Source organism: Lagopus muta, chromosome 5, assembly GCF_023343835.1.
Source record: "Lagopus muta isolate bLagMut1 chromosome 5, bLagMut1 primary, whole genome shotgun sequence".
Taxonomy (NCBI): domain Eukaryota; kingdom Metazoa; phylum Chordata; class Aves; order Galliformes; family Phasianidae; genus Lagopus; species Lagopus muta.
The window spans coordinates 52,000,703-52,023,286 of NC_064437.1; the positions used below are offsets into that span (position 1 = coordinate 52,000,703).

At 34.0% G+C, this 22,584-nt stretch overlaps 1 protein-coding gene across 4 annotated transcripts in view; it reads right to left on the bottom strand.

The window, feature by feature from the left end:
* Positions 1-1,097: 1,097 nt before the first annotated feature.
* Positions 1,098-22,584, bottom strand: part of KNDC1 (kinase non-catalytic C-lobe domain containing 1) — a 57,785-nt gene continuing 36,298 nt past the window's right edge. For 2 of the 4 annotated variants that reach the window (XM_048945833.1, XM_048945837.1), the window contains 23 exons: positions 22,124-22,195; positions 21,959-22,020; positions 19,615-19,773; positions 19,181-19,258; positions 18,423-18,516; positions 18,100-18,262; positions 17,187-18,007; positions 16,926-17,070; positions 16,024-16,115; positions 13,784-14,187; positions 10,452-10,545; positions 10,113-10,210; positions 9,599-9,810; positions 8,530-8,643; positions 7,962-8,109; positions 7,534-7,713; positions 6,176-6,391; positions 5,759-5,841; positions 4,383-4,533; positions 2,998-3,120; positions 2,835-2,894; positions 2,234-2,391; positions 1,098-2,007 (listed from right to left, as the gene is read on the bottom strand). In XM_048945833.1, the coding sequence (XP_048801790.1) occupies positions 1,776-2,007; positions 2,234-2,391; positions 2,835-2,894; positions 2,998-3,120; positions 4,383-4,533; positions 5,759-5,841; positions 6,176-6,391; positions 7,534-7,713; positions 7,962-8,109; positions 8,530-8,643; positions 9,599-9,810; positions 10,113-10,210; positions 10,452-10,545; positions 13,784-14,187; positions 16,024-16,115; positions 16,926-17,070; positions 17,187-18,007; positions 18,100-18,262; positions 18,423-18,516; positions 19,181-19,258; positions 19,615-19,773; positions 21,959-22,020; positions 22,124-22,195 (3,959 nt within the window). In that variant the 3' untranslated portion in view covers positions 1,098-1,775. The remainder of the gene's footprint in view (positions 2,008-2,233; positions 2,392-2,834; positions 2,895-2,997; positions 3,121-4,382; positions 4,534-5,758; positions 5,842-6,175; positions 6,392-7,533; positions 7,714-7,961; positions 8,110-8,529; positions 8,644-9,598; positions 9,811-10,112; positions 10,211-10,451; positions 10,546-13,783; positions 14,188-16,023; positions 16,116-16,925; positions 17,071-17,186; positions 18,008-18,099; positions 18,263-18,422; positions 18,517-19,180; positions 19,259-19,614; positions 19,774-21,958; positions 22,021-22,123; positions 22,196-22,584) is intronic. The other 2 variants (XM_048945834.1, XM_048945836.1) reach the window with 2 other exon arrangements.

Sequence of the window (22,584 nt, forward strand, 5' to 3'; positions counted from 1 at the left end):
AGTAAATGTTAAATTTTTTGGTGGAGAACTCATTTCTGATAAGGTTATTGTCACATTCTTAGATCACTGTATTATTTAAATACAGGAGGTAACGATTAAATGTTTTTACATTTGGCAATTTCTAGAGAAACATTTCTCAAATTTATTAAAATAGAAACATATTTTTCTTCCTCAAGTGTAAGTAGGAATGCTACAATTAATGGCATGTTAAACATACATACAATAGGTAACAAAAGAAATCATCTTAAAAGTAGAACAAATGCAAGAAAATCCAGTTGAAGGCTGAGTTTTCCAGTGTCTAAACCAGAAGAGCACAAGTGTCAGTCTAGTGCTAATATATGAGCATAAAAAATAGCAAGAGTTTAACGCAAAGAACAGACAGACCTTGTGTTCAGTTAAGAAAGATAAGAAGTAGAAGGCCTGTGATGGTATGTATTGCCATCATTGACAAGAGAAAAGGAGAATCTTTTCTTTTAAGCATTGAAAAAACTACAATTTATCACGTACAGATGCATTTTTGTCAACTACAATAGTACAATCTGCAAAATATCACAGATGTGCACATTCCCATCTTTCTCCATCATTAGAACATGCCAGGGCAATTAGTTCACATCTGCTTTTCCCAAAATTTAACTTTTCTTCTTTTTAAAATACATTTCCAGCAAATCACTTTCAGGACAGAGCTCCTTTTATCTGTTTCTTACCCATTCCCACTTCTCTTCCAATACTACTATTGTTTCCTCTGGTAGAATTACTTGTAGTCTTAATTAACTTGTAGGTTTAAGATCTTGACCTTGCATGAACCTGGGTAGCTCAACAAACTTTAGCTAAAGCATCGCTTTTCATTGCTGTTTAGATACCTGTAAGCATAAGCTCTATAAATAGGTTAGCACCAAAGTTTTACAAGATGCACATCCAAAGTTAATACAGTTATATTCTATTTAATGCTGCTGGAGCACTGCAATTTACAAGAGCAACCTCAGGAGCAAAGATGTGCCTACATACATACATACACAACTGGCAAAGTGATTTTTGTACCAAACACAGAAAAAGAGCAACTCATGTTTACTCTCTTCACAACACCATGGAGGCAGCAGCAAAGCAACAAAGTGGTAATATTTAGATTCACGTGGAAATATGAATGTGTACTTTCATGTGGATACAGGTTAGTTCAGTGACAGTAAAATCAAAAGAAAAAAAAATTCACAACATGGTATTCTTCTGCTTTCATAGTATGCTCGAATGAAATGATAGCCAGTTATTATGTCAAACATGTTTTTGTAATACTCAACATAAAAGTAAAAACCACCAACAGGCAACAGATAGCAGAGGCATCCCTGAATTATATGCACATGGTGACAGGATACAAATGTACTTTGTTTATATAAAAATATATTCAACATTTAATGAAACATAGTCTGAACAATTCTAGGCCAATTTTGCAACAGAAGCTGCAAGCATAACTTGCTTCCAGAGTACTTTGCAGATATTTTGCCTGTAGGCTAATTATTTTTTTATGCAAAAGGACAGAGACAAAATTAGCCTCTCTTTACTTTTACCTTTATCCACTTGCCAAGGAATCATACTTCATTAGAATCACAGAATTGGTCAGCTTTTTTACTATTTCACATTAAGTAATATACCCATTTCAAACTGAGACAATATTTAAAGTCACTTCACTTAAGCATTTGCTTGGGAATTGGTTCAGGAAGTAAAGTCAATTTAATCCTGTTTTATACTCTATACTTGGAATAGAACAGACGAAATTTAAATAGTTACTGAAATGTTGCCTTCATTCTACGCAGCGTGTCCTGGATTTTCCGAGAATGTTTTTCTGCTGGTGTATGATGGAAGTTGGCACAGTTGTCAGCTGCCAAAGCAGAAATATCTGCATCCTTAAAACGAGTTATTCTTTGTCTGAGGTAAGATTGCAGCTTGTAATCTGGTGTAAATGTATAAGGATTCTCTTGAAAAGCATGAACTTGGCTCACAACTTTTGCAATATTTCTTGAAAGAAAATATGATAAGAGAAAAAAAAAAAGATGAGTTTCTTTTGCGGTTGACAGAAGAAAAGCTTAAAGGAAATACAAAGGCATTGAACATTTACTTCTACAGTATCTGTCCTCTTTGTTTGATGTCAAAATGACTGAACTGATTTAATTTGCTAGATGGGAAATGCGCTAGCTCTCATTATCTCATTAGATAATATTCTACATACAGCTATAATAATTACCTAAGTTTAGTCCACTTGTGAGCTCCATTTGTCATTGTGAATCCTCCAGTTTCAAGTTGTTGGACATGCATAGCTAAAACATGGGCTGATGGAATTGTTGGAAGTGTTTTGAATCTTTCTCCTTCCATCAAACACAAGCTGTCACTTTTTAGAAAGACCTATTGAGAAGATGTACACAGATAAGTAATGTATTACATTGAAAGCTAGTCTTTATAAGAAGTTCTCCACTTCAAATGCTGAGCACTGCATATCAATTTTTTCATAAATCCCTGTTTACAGCCAAAATTGCATTTTTGAACTTTTCAGTACAGACTACATCCAGAAAACTCCAGTAGAATTCTTCAGGAAAAAGTACTTAATTTCATAGCTTGCTTTGAAAAAACTTTCTTGATTTTTAGTCACATGGGATACATTTTTGAGAAAAACTGAGGTGAAAATGCAAACCTAGACCAAGACAAAACAGTCCTACAATAATTTAAAATCTCCTTTGTGATTCAAAATATTAATTTTGGCTTTCATCCTGCAGAGGTACTCCTTTAGTTAGAACTTGAGTCTCCTCAATCCCAAATTAATATTTTATGTTAAAGACTTTATACTATACCTCAACAGCCTTGAGTTCTTCCATTATTTCAGCTACTTTTGCAGGTAAAATTTTCCAGGCCTTATAATAAAAGAAAACACATTTTTATTTCCCATATTAATGCCCAAATTTGAACAAGATTATTTTAGGCAAAAATAGTTACAACAGAGAGTCCCAAACTTACTGGCAACTGTCGTACAATAAGATTTTCCAAGCCTGCTAGGATTTGCATCGCAGTAGCAAAATTTCTTTGTTCATAGCAGGACTTTGCTATGAGAAGAAATTTTGATAACAAGCTCACCTGCATCTGGAAAAAAATAATTAGGATATACCATTTTTTTTTTTCAGCTCATGTGCATTTAGAAGCTATTAAATTCAGTCATTTGCTAGGAATATGCTTTAACGGTATATTGTCTGAGCTTGGAATTGGAAATAGGCCTAATGATTCCATGGAATGAAGTATCCTTGCAAGTCTTGGAAGGTGCTAAGTCCAAGGCTTATTGCTGGTAATTTCTCAGTTCCATTGCTCTTACAAAGCTGAAAAGTCACTAAAAGTAAACTCCAGGAGGAAAATGAAGACTAACATAATACTTCCCATTGAAATATGCTTACATACAGTACCTGTTACTGGTAATACACATTTAAAAGCTGTCAAAACACACTGACTTCATAGGACCAGTCAGTACCACATTGTCTGTTAGAAAAACATATTTAGAATACATTCCACTAGGATTTAAAACATTTGTTTAAAATTTTCTATCTCATATGTGGTTTGAGAAATATTAAAAATAGGGAAGCTTGTTAAAAACCCAATAAATAATCCAACAGAAACAGCAACAAGGAAATTGAGAGGTTTAGTGTATGACCTCTGAGAGATAAAATAAATAAATGTGAGCAGATGCAGACTCAGATTTTTCACAGTGGTTAGAAAGAAATCAACTGGTAGCTGCCTAGTACAAATAGACACACGTTTACTAAGATATTATTCAGTTTGGAAGCCAAAACACTAATCAAGTTGAACAGATGACTTTCTGCTAAACTATAAAGAAGGCATATAAGCAGTATATGCAATTCTGAGATTTCAGTTCATTGCAGTATTCAACTACTGTTTGGTTTTGACAAAAATAGTATCTGCCCAGGCAGAAACCTGATTACATATTTCTGAAATGTACCATAAATCTACAAAATAACTGAAAATAAGTAAAAGAGAAGAAGACAGAGATAGTCTCTTTCAGAAACTCCTATCAGAATTGTTGACTGTAGTAACTCCACCACTGTTTTGGTCTTTTCTTTCACTGATGCCTTTGTTAAAATCTTTCACCTTTTCTCCTCAGGGGAAGTAAGAAGAACCCCCTTCTTACTTCCTATCAGGTTTTAAAACCTGCAAAGCCTCCAAAACAGAAGCTCACAATGACAACGAAAAAAGTTGATAACTGCCGATTCATAGGCGCATTTCAAAAGAGTTCTTGCAGACTCTCTACATAGAGAGTCATACATTAAACATTAATACATATGTATACACATTAACATATAAATATTTCATAATAACACAACAAAACAACAACAAACCTTAGATGTATGACATGTTACAATTTCAGCAGCAACCCAGGTGCTGACACTGTCTGCGTTTCTTAGTAATTGTATAAGGTACTGGTCTTGTATACACTTTGATAGAAATAGATTACAGACTTTAAAGGAAACTTCCTCAGTAGAAACGGCTCTATAAAAAGATAGAAGAAAAGACAAAGATAAGTCATTCTGACTTTGGGTTTTCAAGGAAAATTCTGATTCTGAAGGAATGATACCAAATTCTAATCATTTACAATAATTTTGCAGTGCTTGTAGGTTTGGCTTTATGATGTTTTTTACATAGGGAGCTATGTTACTTTCTCTTGTAATTACAAGATAATCATATATGATTACACAAAACCTACATGCAGTAGACATTTCTGCTTATAAAGACATCATCATCTTAATCAAATAAAACAAACTGTTCAGCCAGAAACACAACTAATGAAACAACAGCCAGTAATTTCAGTTTATCTAAAACTAGCTACCATTAAAGAAATTGAACCTGATACATTGTGGCTTCACACTGTTACCCCATGTCTGAAGCCCAAATCAGTATAAACCAGCTGATTTAAGCTTTGCCCTTCAACAATCCATAAAAAAGGATCCCGTGACATAAAAGTCTACTACAGGCAATGTTTATAACAAGCACTAATTGGAAACCATCTGAATCCACTGAGTATGTGAGAACTAGAGCATAAATCTAATACAATTGACTCCATGTGACCAGATGAAAACATTAACTACCATTTAGCAAATCATGTTAAATAGGTTGGTGACCATTCTAGATTTGAACTACTAAAGGAAAATTCTTTTGTACCTGTGAAGACTGATACTTCATCTACCTTACAGTACAAACTGAATGTTGCACAGAGAAGTTGTGGAGTGTCCATCCACATTCAGAACATTACAGCACACTAACATTAGGCTCTAGCCAGCTTTACTTCAAGAAGCTGGGCTGAACTGCTCTTCCTGGGAGTTCTTTTCCAACCCCAGCTATTCTGTGATTACAATGATCATCTCTATCACACTTACCCAGACACATTCACACGTTATCAAGCAGACTCTTTCAGTAATGCTGAAATTTCTTCCCTCAAAATAAAAAATGTCTGAAGCGACCCCCACAGTATAAATCTTCAGAAATAATTTGGTGTAATCCATTTTAGATTTCAAAGAAATCATCTTGAATACATGCAGAGGTACATATATATAAACAAACTCTCCTGAATTTCAGAAACTTACGTAGCCAGAACATCTATTTGGTCAAAAGAAAATATGAAATATTTTAAATATTTCTCTCTTCCTGGATATATTAAAGGTGTAACAACAAGTTATACATGAGTAAAATAGAGGAACAATTAAAATAAAAAACTTACTTCTGTACAGCAACACATTTATCTTTAACACCAAGTGCTCTTGAATTCAGAAAGTGTACTGGATGACATTTATGAAATAATTCCTAAACAGAAAGAACAAGATGTATCTGTTTCCAGATCCAGCAATTCTTTTAAAATGTTAGAGGATGAAAATGGCAGATTTATTTTTTTATTCTTCTTTGTTCTCTCTTCAGCAAATTTATCAGATGGATCACTGCCTAAGAATAGTATTAGCCCATTCTGCACTTTACTGTAGAGATTGCAAGAGAAAAATGAAGTATTTTATCCAAAGAATAATGAAACAGTGGAAGCCTACTAAGCTTGAAATGAGGTAGGAAAAGGTAGAGAAAGGAGGCTGAGTATATATCAAGAAGATAGATAAAATTTGTACTTCCAAGTAAGCCTAGTCCTTTGTACCTGTTGCAGTAATGTCAGCTGACAACAAAGCTGTTGCACACTGTATTCTGTTAAAAGATATGGTCCCACTTCATCTGCTTTAGCAAAGGAGACTGGGAATTCTTCTGTAAAACTGCTATAGCATGGCTTTGGCAAAACCGATGAAATAGTGTACAGTCGCTCTCTCTGATAATGTGCAATTGGTCCCATACCTTTGGAAAGTTTCCAGTTAAAGTTCTGTAGAAAAAAATACGTAAAGCTACAACTTCTCTAAAGCCAACATAAGCTCCCCTCGATTTAACCATCTGGAATGTTTTGTCTGAGAAATACCTTTGTGGAGACAAAACTCTTCAGTTCGCCTTCAAGGCTAGACCTGAATTGATTTATTCATACTTCTATTCTAAGCAAGTATAATATGCAGAACCAGTGAGTCTGAGCAGGAGGCTGCTGGACCTCAACTAACAATCAGTATTTTAAAATTTTCTATGTATTCAAGCTCACAGCTACATAATGGCATATATTCCCAAATTTTACACATTATATTCACTTCTTAGGTCTCAGTATTTCTTGTACTTTTTCTTTCATATCAAACAGTGCTTCCCAAATGAATACTCATTTTTTTTCATTTTTTTCCCCTTCTTTCAGCTTTCAGTCATTACGATGCAATAACAATAAAATAAATCCATATTTTCCTTGCTTGTCTTGCCTTTCATTGACAGAATCCCCAATATAATCCATAGAATTCTGCAACTTTATCAAGAATGTGATTCTAAATTCAACTTGAACACTATTTATACGCTTAATTTTCACGCATCATTCTGGTCACTTTGCAGAAAGATCTTTTTTCAGTGGAAGTCTATAGTATATTCCAGCTTCTGAGGTTACCTTTCAGAAGCAGACAATACAAACCAGTTAATAGAGCTCAGGTAAGTTTTTGCTACAAATTTTCTAGAGTTCTAGAAAGAAATGCCACATCCCCCAAGACTACTTTCCTGTATTTATAGCCTTACGCATATATATAACTAAGTAAGTATTAATGTTTGACAAATAGGAAAAAAAAAAAAGAGGTTTTAAGTATCTATGAGTCACACTCTAGTATCAAGAATAAAGAGTTTCAACTCCTCTCAAAATTTGGATGATCTGATCTATTATTACTGAAACAGTTGATAAGAGCGTGTTTAAGACTTAAAATAAAACCCATATTTCTATAACTATTTGGGCTTCAAAATAAAATTTATTTCAAAATAAAACTGAAAATGGAAGTATACAAATATTTCTAAACCAGGATGTAGACCCTGAGCTGGATATTCTATATTTTTAGTCAGAAAACAGTATATGGAAACGTCTTCCGTGCAGTGCAGTCTAAAGACAGGACATACCTTTCTGAACATATCTTCTGAGAGCTTTTTACATATGGAGTGTAATGTTTTTCTGTCCTCCTCCTCTTCTTCTTCACCTTTCTCCATACTGGAGCACTGCTGAGAACTTCCACTTTTCCTGGCAGAAGCATCCTCAAGCAATGACAAAAAGTGCTCACCATACCCATTTAATGGAGCAACCTGTAAACACAAAACAAGCTAATAGAACATCGAACACAATTTCTGATCAATTATAAGCAAGACAAAAAATACTTATAGGATTCAGGTCTGCACAAAAACAGCAAAACCAGCTGTCAAAAACAGTATTGTCTTTTTTGTACTTTAATTGTAATAAGGACAGATCTTTTTTTGTAACACCACCACCATACATAAACCATATATATGTTTTTTTTCTTTATTTGAAGCTTCCATTGAAGTTTCTGCTTTACCTTGGAAGCAATAAATTCTTTCAGGGTACATAAAAGGCTCGCATTTGTTGCAAAGTCTACATTGTAGCAGTCTTCAATCCAAGCCTGCAGGATGTAGAAACTGCGGTTACATATTTTGGTAAGTGATGAGGAGGGATCCAGGCTTGCACTAGTGAGAAGAAAATAAAAATTATTGCATTAGTATTGATACCCAATTCCAACTTAAAAATAAATGCTGGAAAGTCTGTAAGTGATGTAGTATTGACAGGATTATCTTATGCTTCATGTCTCCAGAATTCATGACCCTATGAAACAAAGTTGGCATTGTACTTACAACTCAACACTGAACAACTAGGAAAAGTAAGACTCAGAATCCAGAAGATTAAAGAAGATAGCATATTGCCAAATATAGCACTTGCTCCAATTTCACTCACATGCCAACAGAATCTTACAAAAACGAACATCAAAAACAGAATTTAATTAAGTAGTTATTTTCAGAAACAGCTATTTGCCATTGGGAGGGCGAGGGGGAGTGAAGGGGGGAAATCAATTGTGCTTTGATAGTATTTTTCATAGGAAACTACTGTACCTGGATAAAGTGCTGCTAATTCGATCAAGAATAAACTGCAGAAATTCCTCTTGTGTGCAGAAATAGCGAAACGTGTAGAGAAACTGCTGCACATAGCCTTCTAAAAATGCATTTCTGTGAAGCACAAGAAAAGCTTCAGACAAGCAAGAACACAATTTCTTCTCATGCAAAGCAATGGCAAAAATCTTCAAAATATCAATAGCAGAGATTTAAGTCTCTCAAACTCTACAGAAATTTTAGGTTTGTTTTTGTTCTCTTTTTACACATCAATATTTTAATTGTCCACAGTAATATCATAATTTGATTTTAAAAGAAACTTCTCTATTTTGAATCTTGTGGAGAACTTTTAACATTTTTATTATAATCAGAAGTTGTATTCAGCAGAAGAGCACATTTAATGCCATTGTTTCAATTATCTCAGTTGATGCCACTTTAAGATTTCTATTATAAGAGCATAAAAGGTATATATTTTAAACAAGAAAATGGAGACTGATGGAGACTCATGTGGTACTCCATACTATTACTGCTGGGGTACCTTAGAAGGACACTGTTCTCACCTCAGTTGAGGGTTAAAGGACATATTTTTCCCAACCTTGGCCCTGAGACAAGGTTGCAATCTTTATCAGTTCCAAGGATAGTAAAGCAGAACCTGTACATTTTCACATCTAGACCACATTAGTAAGAATGTTCAAATTATACGTTTTGAAGAATTATTAAATAACAAAGCCATGTTTCCATGGCAACTGTTAGAGCTAAACTTCAAATAAGTGGAGGATAAATAAAGATTAAAGTTATTAATTCTCGATTTAGTATCAATTGCTTCAGTTTTAAACAAACTCAAAGTTAGCAGTTTGGCTTATTTCCTGTAAGATTGTCTTTTGACATTTCTATGCCCATTTCTGCAAATAAACATGCACAGAAATAACACTGAACTATATACAAGAAAGGATAATTTATGTAGCGCTGAGTAACCAAGATTTATCACATGCACGGATTTTCTTATTTTTTTTTTAGTAAATATTCTTATTCCCCCTCTCAATTAAGGATGCAACTACAAAGCACACTATACCTAGAATATAAATAAGCCATTAAACCAAGTGGTGTCCCAGCCTGCAGAACTTTTATTCCATTGTGATTACTGCACTTGTGTTTCTCTGTGTTATAGTAAACAAGCATTGATGACTCATCTGTAGGAGCCACATCCATGGTGTCAGTTCTCCCAAAGTGAATGATGGTAGGAAGTACACTGGATTCCACACCCCATTGTTCTGCATACATTATCTGCTCAGAGAGGCAAAGCCATGTAAAAATAAAACACAAGAAAATAGATGCTTTTTGCATTATAGCATAAATGCAAAATACACCCTATTCAATCAAGAGCCAAATAGCATTTTAATTTTTTTTTTTTTTTTTTAAATAATAATGCCAGTATCAACTATCTTTAATCATTCTCTCATGGTTAATTTGACACTTCAGCACAAACCACTTCACAGCTCATACTCATGACTTAAGTGGCCAAAGACACTGATGCAGTGTTGAAATTACAAAAAAAAAAAAAAAAAGCAAAATAAAGTCAGACTTGCCTGCACATACTTCTTCACCAATTCAAGAAACTGCACCCTTGATTTCATCTCTTGTAGTTGTCCTCTCAACTTGGGCAACATAGATTTAGTTTCAGGACCTTTGAATTGAAAGCACACAAAGTATAAAAACAGCAATTATTCTGATATACAGGGAAAAATCCTTAAATGACATACCAGACACCCGACAAAGTGCAAGGTGTTGCAATTGGGTGGATGCAATCCCAGATAAGTATACAGACAAGGAGAAGAACTCATTGAGAACAGCCCTATGAGAAGGACTAAGTCCTGAAGGACAAGCCATTCTATGATTTTATTTCTGGCAAGTTACTGTAATCTTACCTTTGTTTCTTCTTTCTTTCTGCAATAGTTTCTGGTAAAACTTCATGGTCTTTCTGTAATTTTTGGTCTCCATCATTAGTAATTGTTCTAGTTCCTATTTAGAGAGAGAAAGGATTCTATTCATAAAGGCAAATACAAAGTTCTGGTAGGAAACTGAAGTTTTAGTGGAGTTTTACTGGGAAAAATGAACAACCAAATAGACAAGAATATGATATTAGTCAAGAAAAAATGCCTTCTACACCTGTGCTTACAGGAAAATTACAGAAAACATCACCTGTTCCCAGAAAAGCATTAGGTACATCATAGTTCTACATGTTATGAACTATAGCTGGTGTGTGTGTGATGAGACAGCATTTAAATTTGTCTGAATCCACATATATAAATATGCTTTATGATTGCACTTATCTGGTTATTTTCAAGAGCATTTTAAAAAAACCCCTGACACTCAGAAGGCATCCAGAACTCAAAGCAATGAGCTCTGAAATCAGTGTACGCCCCAGGAATGCTCTGTTAAGCAATGGACCTGGATTTGCAGGGAGAACTGAATGTCTGACTGAAAGCAATCATTTCCAGATCAGTATGGTGCATTATATTATGCAATCAAGTCAGAGGGCAGTCAGGAGTGCTACTCTATAAATAAAGGACACATCAATTTTGAAGTTCAGTTTACATATTTTATGTTTATCTGCTTTATATAATTAAGAAAAACAGAAAGCTGAAATGTCTACTGTTATATAATTTAAGCAGTAAAGTATCTCCTGCTTATCACATATAACAGATCAAGTTTAACGTAAACATTTACTTGTTTGCACATCAAAGATTTCATTATTTTACCAATCAATGAAAAATGGGCCATCCATGTTGGGTTCAGCTTCTGACTTGTTATGGAACAACTAACATTATGTGTGTCGGGGTTTTTAAATGCGCTGGCTTTTGCATTTGGGTCCTAAGCTATCATTGACCCAGTTACATGAAACAGCATTTCAAATGGAATAAGTTCACTGAATGCAGAAGACAGAACTCCCACAAGCAGAGTGATCAGAAAACACATAGCTCAGAGCTAACATTTCAAACAACAGATTGGTAAATAGGTTAGCCTTAATGGGATGGACTTACTAGAAACTAATTTGAGTTTGTGAAAAATCTGTCACTGTTTTTCACAAAAGCTCAAAAGGTTTAAAACCATGGTTCATTAGCAGTAAGTCACAAAAAGTCCTGTGGATTTTTAAAACAACTACCATTTACATAGTCACCATATAGAGAATAGTGAAAGCACAGGAAAGCTATTATGAAGATTCTGAATTAGAAACAGCCTGCTTTTATTTAAAGGTTTGTTTTTATTTCAACAGTTAAAGTGAAAACAAGATGCTGATTAAAAGAACATAATCACACACGCACACACATGCGCACACAAAAGAAATCAGAAAGAGTGGCTATTTTCTAATGTTTGGAATCTGATGGCTATTTGAGGAAGTGACTTGTCCCTTAAATTACTTAAGTGAGTAGCAGTGAAGTCAGTAGTCATGTTATAGGTCTAGAATAGAAACATTTTTTGATTCAGCCATACATTCAGTTGTTATTTGATAAAGATCTGCATCCTCTGAAGTGCATTTAACTTTATGGGATGCTTTTCTATAGAATGTTGTTTAGTCTAGGGAACAAAGTAATCATAGAGTGGCTTTGTTTAAATGGGAAATTTGTAATTTTCAAACTGTTCTGAAGCATGACTTTTTACATGCTGAAGAGTGGTTCCCTGAAAGTATGTAGAATATTGGCAGAAGGTAAGGAAAAAGAGAAAAGGAATGAGAGAAGGAAAGGTGCAAGCAGAATATGAAAAACCTTTGCTAGAAACCTTATAGTCACAGGTTGGACTCAGAGAAGTTTGATGGAGACTGACAGGTAACTTCTGAGATCTAGAGGAAAAACTATGCGGGCAAAGAAGAAAAGGGCAAAGGCTAAGGGAGAAGGCTTGGGGCTGCAGAGAATTGGAAGCAAGCTTATCAGAGTACAGAAAAAAAGCCAAACTTATTGTGATAGCAGACTGGGATATCCCTCTGGAGAAACAGCCACTTTCATAGCTGAATTCTTGCTGTGCTGCAAGGACTTGAACTGATTTGCCTGGATGTGTTCTGTATGAAGGAGAGCTAAATCAGCAGCTCCTGGACCAGAGGTGATGGGAGGCAGGTGATATACAGTAGCTTGTGGAAGGAGCAATATAGATGTGGGGGAAGATGCAAAAAAGTAGGAAAAAAGACTGCAAGTTTTAAAAGAAAACTAAGCAAACCTCAAGCTATTAATGTGATTTTGAATAAAAATCAAACTTTTCGAAATGTAGATGAACCTTTGCAGAGCTTTAGAACTGCAAAGAACTATGTTTAAAACCTACAGAGTAAAGCATTATTTGTTTTCATAACATCTGAAAGTGTCATCTTTGACCCATAAATGGCTTGCATTTTGTGCTGCTGCTTCAGGTTTAAATGTGGGAGAATAGGCTTGAGATGGAGCAGTCTACCTTGCAAGGCAGGCAGAACTTTCCTCCAGCAACTTAAACCATCTTCCTGCTCAAACTATTCACTTATCAGCCTTGCTTCAGTCCCTGTAATCCTCCTGGCCTGAAGAGTGGATATTTGTTTCCTCTGCTAGATTTTACAAATGAAAATTAGCTACTAAAACAATTATTTTTTGAGCTTCAGCTCCGGCAGAAGACTCCTTGTGCTTTCACATTGAGTGTATTCTATTTTTTCAGTATTTTGGATCAGATAGTGCAATATTCTCACTAGCATTTATGAATTGTTAAAGATGCCATTTGTTTTCTAAATAAAAACTTGAAACATCCATGACTGACGGAGTTTGGAAAAATAGAACAGTTTTATGAAGGTTTTCTTTTCTCACGTTAAGTGCTTAAGGTTAAATTTTGGTGCAATTGGAGCATTATGATTTAGCATTTTTTTCCAAATATTTTGGGTTTCACAGAATGTTAGTGTTATAGTAATGTCAGCAGAGAGATTGAAGCTGTTGATGTAGGGTAGTAAAAGAAAAAATAGATGCGCAATAAGTAGCTGACATTTTAAACTACCGTTGAATTTGCCATAGCAAGGTATTTAAAAAGCATTTTTAACAAAAGATTATATGATGGGAAATTTAATATAATATTATTAAAAATATCACATTTTACTCTTACGTAAAATGTAAAGACCTCTTATGTAAATACAGCAGATGGAATATTTAAGAGAAGAAAGGGGGTTTAATCTCACTAAAATACAACACAGTCTGTCACACTTTCAACCAGTAAGTAAAGAGATATCTTAATGATTTTAAATCAACGTACTCACCACTTTTTTAGCATCTATACTTTGTGATTCATTTGATTTCTGCTTTCCAAGGTTTTTCATGTAACTATGAACTTCTGAATCAAAACATTCAGCTCCATAAAATGCACTGCTCCAACCAGGACTACAGCCATGAAAATCAGGTGGGTTGGGAGGCACAAGGTAGCTGTTTTCAGCTGTCTTTATTACAGTCTCTTCCTCAGGCTCTGCATTTTCTTCTGCAAAGTCTGGACCAATATGGTAGCCATTGGTTTGCAAACACTGTTCATCTTTTCCTATAGGAATAGCATTCTGCAGACTTGACTCTTTTTTGAAATTATCTGAGGGCGCCTCATTAAAATTCATTTCAGCTAATGATGTATTTATCATAAGCTCATCCTTCATGTCAAAGGTAGCTTCTCCTTCTCCTTTAGGGGGAGGTCAGAAAGAAGAAATAATAGTCACGCTGTAATGTATACTTTGTTAAACACTACACTTAGAAAATGCAATTATGAGATTACTTATGTCCTCTAACAGTACAACATTCTTCTTTGGGCTTTGTGCTTGCTTTTTCTCAACTACACATTGTAAAATATTGAAGATAAAAAACATTTCAGAACAATCAAGCTTTGGTCCGTAAACTCCTGAAAATTAGAAAATTCATGTAAAACAAGCATTTAAACAAAGCATAATATAGGACTTTCTAAGCAAAAAAAAAAAAACAAACAAAAAAAACCAAACCAGACCTGTGCACATATCAATAAGAAGCTTAGCTCTTGAGTTCTTTTCCATATATAGGTCTCAAAGCTTTTATTCCATGCAGAGGGCAAGAGTATTTGACACAGCCAATGGGGACACATGTTAAGCTTTCTACTCCTACAGGACTCATTTCCTTGAGCTACAATGGGATTTCTCTATTGTTATAACAGCTACTACCAACCTCAAGGGACTGTGGTGACAGTCAAAAGTTGGAGTGATGCTGACAGGCATTTTTATGTCTGCCACAAGTCTCCCTTTTCACTTGAGAAATCCTCCAGGGCTTTGATATGCCAGCTTTGGAGTCAAATGGACTCGAATTACTGGTGCAAAGCTGTCACATACCCCAGGGGAAAGTCTGGCTGTACATTTGCCATCATTCTGAGCCAAAGTAGAAAATCATAACCTAGCAGGGCAGCAGCCAAGAGCAAGCTTTCAAACATAAATTTTGCCATAGAAGTTAAGCAACAGCAAGGGGGATAAGCTGATCTCAAAAGAATACCCAATCTAAATTTATTCAAAACAGAAAAGTAAGCAAATTTAAAAACAGATTGAATAATACGTGCTTTATGTAAGAATTCTTGCAAACATTCTGGAAAGGAGACTAGGGACTACTGACATATGCAAAATTTCATAACATAATTTTACAGAAATTTGTAAGTGAGTCTGTGCCTTTTTTTTTTCCTTTCTTTTTTCCAAACTGAAGCTGTTGAGACACTGTGGAGAAAGGTTTTTCTTTCCATGTGTAGTTATGTATACACATTCTACTATCTTCATTTCTCTCTGTACTTTAAATATGTAACTAAGATATATTACAGAGTAAGGTAATTATTGAGATACGTTGCATAAAACTAAAGATGTCCAAATATCAATATTGTATAACTACTAAGAACCTTGTAAAGTACTACATGTTGCCCCTGTTGCTCCTGTCATCATCTTTCAGTTTGTGATAGATAACCTTAAAAGAAGTACAAAGAGATGCTTTTAGGGTTAACAAGGAAAAAGAAAATCCATTCTGATATTACCACAGAAATTACTGACTGTTCACTTTAGCAAAACAAAGACCAAGAACAATTCTTTAAATATGATGTGTTTTTATTCTTCTCTAAGAAATGCTATGCTGTTTCTTTAGTATATGTTGGCTATCATAATAATATTAAAGACTTCTGCAATAGTAATCAAATACAAGATGCCCATGAATATATCATGTTTTAACAATGGGATTTTCCAGTTCAGTTTCTAATTCAGCTACTGAAAGAAGGAATGTTTTCTTCAGTCACAAAGTATGATAGGAAAAAAGGCAAAGTCCACTGTGAAGTCCTTCAAACAAAGATTCCATGAGTATAACTTCAACAACCGTCCTGAAACTTACAAGGCATTGATAATGTCCAGATTTATTGATAATGTTTGTAAGTGTTAAGGTGAGTGTTTTTCTGAAGACACACTGAAAATACCAATCTATGAATTGATAGATTCCCCATGCAAAGAGACACAAATTCCCTTCTCACCCTCTGTGTAATCACTGCTTGCCAAAAAGCTGTCAGATTTCTTCAGATCTTGGAATACACCACCACACTTTGAGTCATCTGCCTCAGTTATGCTGAAAATACATGAGGATTGGGGAAATACAATGTTTCATATCCTTAAGGCAAAAAAGGTGGCAATTAAAAGCTGTTTTCAATGTCAAAGAATATTAAGTATACAAATCCCACTTATAAATTCATTACTGGTTACAGTAGTCTTTGATAAGATTTTTTTTTAAAGCATTCTATATCTGGATGCTGCAATAAAACAAGAAATATTTTTATTATTTTTTTTTCTGGCAGATACGTAATTGAAGATGAAATTAAATATATGAGAAACTAATTAAGTCAGTGTTTTCTTACTTAACAGGTTTACAAAAGACTGTCAGGAGGAACACTGAATGAAATGAAGTTTAAGTAAAATATTTCTAGCAACGCTAAATTAATTTCCTTGTTCTTAGGTATGATTGGAACAGTGAGATGTTTCAAAGCAAATTCATTCTTAACCTAATGAGAGTTTGAACTAACGCATAAAAAACTGAACTCAAATACAATAATTAAGCTGAACAGTAGGAATAATTTATTTCACTTCTGATTAAACAGCCTATTTCTAACACAGTTCCATATTCAACCAGGTTCAATATTTGATCTTCATTATTCAGCTATCCTACAATGGAGTTACAGACAAGCTTAATAGGAAATATCTTCTGCTAAATTATTAAGTACTATTTGCTTTGGAGAAGGAGACGCAGACAGGGAAATAATCAGATGTCAGAAAACAAGTAAAAACACTTAAAGAGGAGCAGCATATCCTTCCCTATCTCTAGGAAGTAGGGAGAAAAATATTAAAAGGAATTATAAGAGGAAAAAAGTTGAAAAATACGTACCACAAAGGTGAAACTCTTTCTCCATTTACTACTTGATAAAGATTCTCCAGTAATTTTTCATCCCAGTATAGGTCACAGAACTTCTCACAAATTTTGTCAGAGAATGTACCAAACTTAATTTCCTTTAATGCTAAAATGAAGTTACCTTGTTTAAAAACAAATAACAATAAAAAACTCCACAAATGAACAAAAATAGAAAAATACATTACTAATAACATTCTTACATATCAGTGATATAATATAAGAAGAAAATAAACATACCCATATCAAAAACTTCAACTCCATTCTCTAGATAGCCATCAAAGGCAAACTCCTCTTGTATAAGATGAACCACTTCCTGCAACAAAGCGTCATTTGTTCTGCTCTGTTGGGACAGGACTTTTACATCAAAGACACAAGCCGCCTCTCCATCCATTGAGGTACAAGAAGTGAATCCTTGCTCAGAGAAAATATTGTTTGTGTTGGTAGCACCCTCGATATCTTGGCAGTTGGTCTGAACAACTTGGTTAGTTTTTTCAAATGCATTCTGTGTATTAATAGTCTTACAGTTTTGTAATTTGAGTAGCGAGGAGTCATTTTCTGTTTGCATGCTGAGTTTGTAACTTGCAATAGTACTTGAAAGTAGCACTGGCAAACTATGAGAGCAATCAGCAGCAACCCTTGAATGAAGAGGCTTATTTGGTATTTGCTCTGATACAGCTAAGTGTACTGGTACAAATGTTAAAACTCTTTTCTCTGAATTCTGTTTGAGAATGATGTTATTTATATGAAGAGAATTAGGAGATATAAGAGAAGTTAAGGATCTTGAAGGAACTTCAGATAAAATTTTTCTTTCCTGTGGAATACGTGAGGGATCAGAAGTAAATACATCGCCTGACTTTTCCTTCTCTAAAGGCATCTGGAATGGATGGCCTGGAACTTGTAAATGACATTCAGGTATTTCAGATGTAGTTTCAACTACATTTGTGTCCTTGATGCCACAGTTTTTAGAGCCTTCTACATATCCTAATTTGTTGTAATCAATGCATTTTTCTTTACTCGACTTTTCCTTGAATTTTTCAGTAGCTGGTGTGTGAACTTCCCTGAAAAGGAACAAAGAATTTTGACAGGACTATGCCAGTGATGTAATAGTTAAGTTACAACTTTAACTTATTTTGCATTAGGATATACTAACTTTTTCATATTTGCATTTTGCTGCAGAATGATAGGCTTAAAGTGAGTTGCAGGAGAGGTGAATGCAACAGGTAATGCAGTTTTCTCACAGTTTAGAGAAATCTGGCATGGTACTGGTCCTTTAACTGCGATAAGTTTACTTTCACTGGTAATAGGTATAAATCCTAAAATAAAAACACAGTTAGATAAAAGAAGAAAAATGTGTAAAATATAAATGCAATGTAAATAATAATCAGCTTAGATAGAAAAACACCCATCATCTGACAGAGAAAATCTCATACAGAGAACTGATCTAGCCAATGAAATATATCAAAATCTGCTTACCTAGACTTGACTCTGAAGCGTTCATTTCAAGTCTTTCATTTTCAATTTCAAAAGCTACATTATGTGGAGAAGAGATTACATCTTCTGCAACAGCCTAACAATAAAAAATGAAGCCCAAACTGAAATTATTAGCATGTCAGTGTGGAGAACTGTGCACTAAACTCTATAGAATGGCAGAGCTGTTTGTACATCTTGATAAACTACTGAATCAAATAACTTTTTGGGAAAGGTTTTGCACAAAGTTGAACACTGTATATAGTATATACAGTTTGGAACGTAATCAGAACACAATAACTACACATTAATGTAGTGACAAAATTGCTTTTTTTTAAATTACCTTCAGAATTTTATATTAAAAAGCACCTGCATCCTTGCCTTAATTCCTTACCAAGCAGAGCTTCCCAACTACAAGCACATCATTTGAAGACTTACTTTCAGACTCCCTTATGTACATCCAGAGAACTTAAACATAGCTGCAAACATAGATAGTTAAGAGCAGACAAAAAAATTCAGACTACAAAAATTAGAATGTCATTTCAATATCTATTTTACATTTCTGCAAGGAATATGAAATTCTTAGTAATATAACTTCACTGTTAATGCTCTCACAAAAGCAGTATTTACAGAATACCTGAGAATTAAAGAAAAGAAAAATCACAAATATAACTATACTTGAGGTGGAGAAAAATCCAATCAGAACACACTTTAAAGAACTAATTGAAAAAATGTAAACAATTAAAAAAAGGTGGAATTCATACCTTAAAAACAGATTTATTCAACAATGCCAAAATATTTTTGCTGTTTACTCCTCGTTCAAGTAAATAATGACTGCATGTCTGAAAAAAAAAATCATAGTGAAGACTCTCTGAAGAGAGTATATAAGTTTTTAAGCAGGTGAGATATTCTTGGACAAGGACAAAGTCAAGGTAAATAGTCATTTAAATATAATCCAAGTCTAGAATGCGTTATGAACTTATTCTGATTACCTATTGATAATTTCAATATAAATTAAAAACACACCCCTCCGTGTCCCAAGGGAGGTCACTTCAAAAAACAAATCCAAGAGTGACTGGCTATCATTTAATTAGATATTAGGTTATTAGAAAAAATAAATTAATATTTTGATATTCAGTTCACTAAGACGGGACTTTAGACAAATGAATTTCAAATAAAATTGCTTAAATCCAGTAACCTTAATTGCATCAGCTACAGAAGGTCTTTCTTCAGGATTTTTTTTTGCCATATTCAGAAGAAGGTTTTTTAATTTTCTTGGCAAGGCCAGTTTGTGATTAGGTGAAATGCTGAATTTTGCTGCCATCCAAAGAACTGCAGCAACACCATAAATGCAGACCTAGTGGCATAACACAGGAGAGACATAAGATGTAAGCAATCAAAAAACCAAACCAAAACAAAATACCCATTCTCAATATTAAATCTGGAAAATTGTCCAGAATTTTCCTTCATTCCCCACAAAATAACCACCAGTACTTCCAAAATACAGATGACACCTGGCTTCTAAGAAGCTGATTTCAAAAACTTGCTGTTATGCATGCAGTGCCAGTAATAGTAGCTAATTTTCTACTGTTGGAGCAACAGACATAATTTGTCTTATTCTTTATCTAGGAAAATTATTCAGGAAAAAAAAGCTTTTAGAATCATTTTGAAGAACTCCTTTCTCATATAAAAACCTACTGCCGCAAGCCTTACTGTTCTACAATAAAGTCTGGCCAGCAGCAATTTTCTTTAAAAAGGTCATGATAATTCAGAAAGAAAATGGCATGAAGTAATTACAAGCTTGCCAGTAGAAGTCATATTTTACAGAGAAGATTACACCTATCAGAAGAACTAGTATTGTGTATTTATTTTAGGAATTATTGTGCTACCTGCAGCTATACCAACTAAGTTGCAATGATGGGGGACCTTGTAAAGTGCTTGATCTTCAAGAGCCTTCTTATTTTATTTGACAAAAATTACAATTTTCAGACAGGGCCAGAATAAGACTATTTAATGCTTAATTTACATATGTTAGCATACCCTACAAATGTAATTTTCACAAAGTTAGAGCACTGTACTTCTTCATATTGCTTATGAAAGGTATTAAAAAGGCTCAAGGGATGGAAACCCAAGCACAGTACTAAATAATATGGTCCAAACAACATTTTCTAGCAGTCTTTAGAGTCAAGTAAATGACACTGAATACAACATAACAAGGAAATTCAGTACAAAGAAACTAACTTTCGAATCATTCAAGCTGTTGAACAAAAGCTGGTGGGTATAAGATGCTTGAAATAGGAGAAAGTAGCTCTGTCAAAATCAAATGATTTCCTTCCCCTTAGGTCTAGAATTCCAAGAGGCTAACGTGATCATAATTTTAATGTTTATTAATTTATCTAATTTAGCACACACTTCAAAAACATTCCTTTCACTGATGTAGGACAGTTACTGTGGCTGACACTATGCAGTCTGGATTCCCATAACATAATTTAACTAAATTTTTCATAACAACCAAGTTATACAGATACAAGGAAAAAGTCAAAATAGGATTCCAGCTTATTCTATGTATAATGTAGAAAAACAAGAAAAAAAGTTCATATTTTCTGAAGAATAGAGAATAAAGGCATAAAGACCTCAGAATTATTAATTTCTACTGGTGAAGCTGCTATATTGTATCTTCGGGTTAGTTTAAGCTTTTGAACCTATTAAAAGTGCATGTTGGATCAAAGCAGTTTAAGTAGAAAGAGAAACTTTAAAGGAGAAGATAAATATTTCCTAGTTTCAGATTATTTTACAGAAAGTCAAAATCTAGCTTTACTAGATTTTTAATGCAGGTTGTTTTTTTTTCCTCTGAATCATGACTATTATTTCTAATTTTAAACAACTCATAGGGCAGAAGGAACATATTAGTTAAACTTCTTTCTTCTCACACAATAGAATGATACAGTAATTTTTTTCCCCTCTGCTCTTAAAATCCATCTCATTCAGTTGCAATTGCAAAGGAGACAAACATTCATCTGCTGTTTATTAACATTTTTTTCATTTTTGCCTGAGAACAACATAGGGTTTATATCCAAAGAAAAAAGCACTAGGAAAAATGTACTGGTAAGAGACATTGACATTAATAATCATGTTCAAAAAAGAAAATATGCTGACAGCAGTATTTTCCAATATTACAAAGGAGATTCATTTGATTTTTTTCTTAGACAGTCTAAAAAATTGATCTTAGCATGACCTCCAGAACACAAAACCATGACTTCAGTATCTGTCTTCCTATTGACAAACTTGAAAATAAGTCAGTCTGGTGGAAAAGTAATGAAGAACATTATTTGGCAGTCACTGTTTTGGAAGACAAAATAATTTTTTTTTTTTAGAGGCAACTAAGTTTATGGAAGACTGATACATAACAAACCACAGAAATGTTAGAAACACTGAGAGATTTATTACCACAATCTTAGAAGAGTTTTGCTTTCTTCTTTAAAGGGCAGAGGGATACAGCTATGCTTTGATAAACTGAATACCTACATAACCTACCACATTACCTTTTCAGTATCTACATCCTCCTCTTCAATTTCAGGAGCTAAATAAATTATATCACAAGATTCTAAATGAAAAAAAGAAACCAAAAACAAAAGGTAAGATATTTGCTTAATTCTCCTCTTCCCTTCAAGAGACAAAAAAGTGCAGCACTCAGTATATTGGTTTACCTTCAGCTTTTGGAGCAGTAAAGAGGACTCTTCCATGGCAGTCAAGCAGTACAGTGTCCAAACATAAGATCACTGCAAAACAAGTCACACAAGTAGAAGGCATAATAAGTGTCTGTTCATGTAACTATTCAACACCAATCAAACAAATAAAATAATTTTAAAAATAATTTTCAATATCATCAATTACCCTAAGTAGTGACAAATGAAACTTTTACGCTAATGCTCAAACAGAAATCAATATTCAATTGATAGTAAACGCATAATCACCTAAAGCAATTCCAGCAGAAAAGACAAGAAAGCAAAACAAAATCACACTACAGTTAGTGAAAAGGTTTAGAATACTGGAATTAAAAAAAAGAAAGAAAGGAAAACAACAGCCAGATGTACTATGGTCTTCTCACAAGGTACCAGAACTTCTTATCCTAAGCCTTTAAACTCTCCTCTCTTCCTTCTTTCCCCAA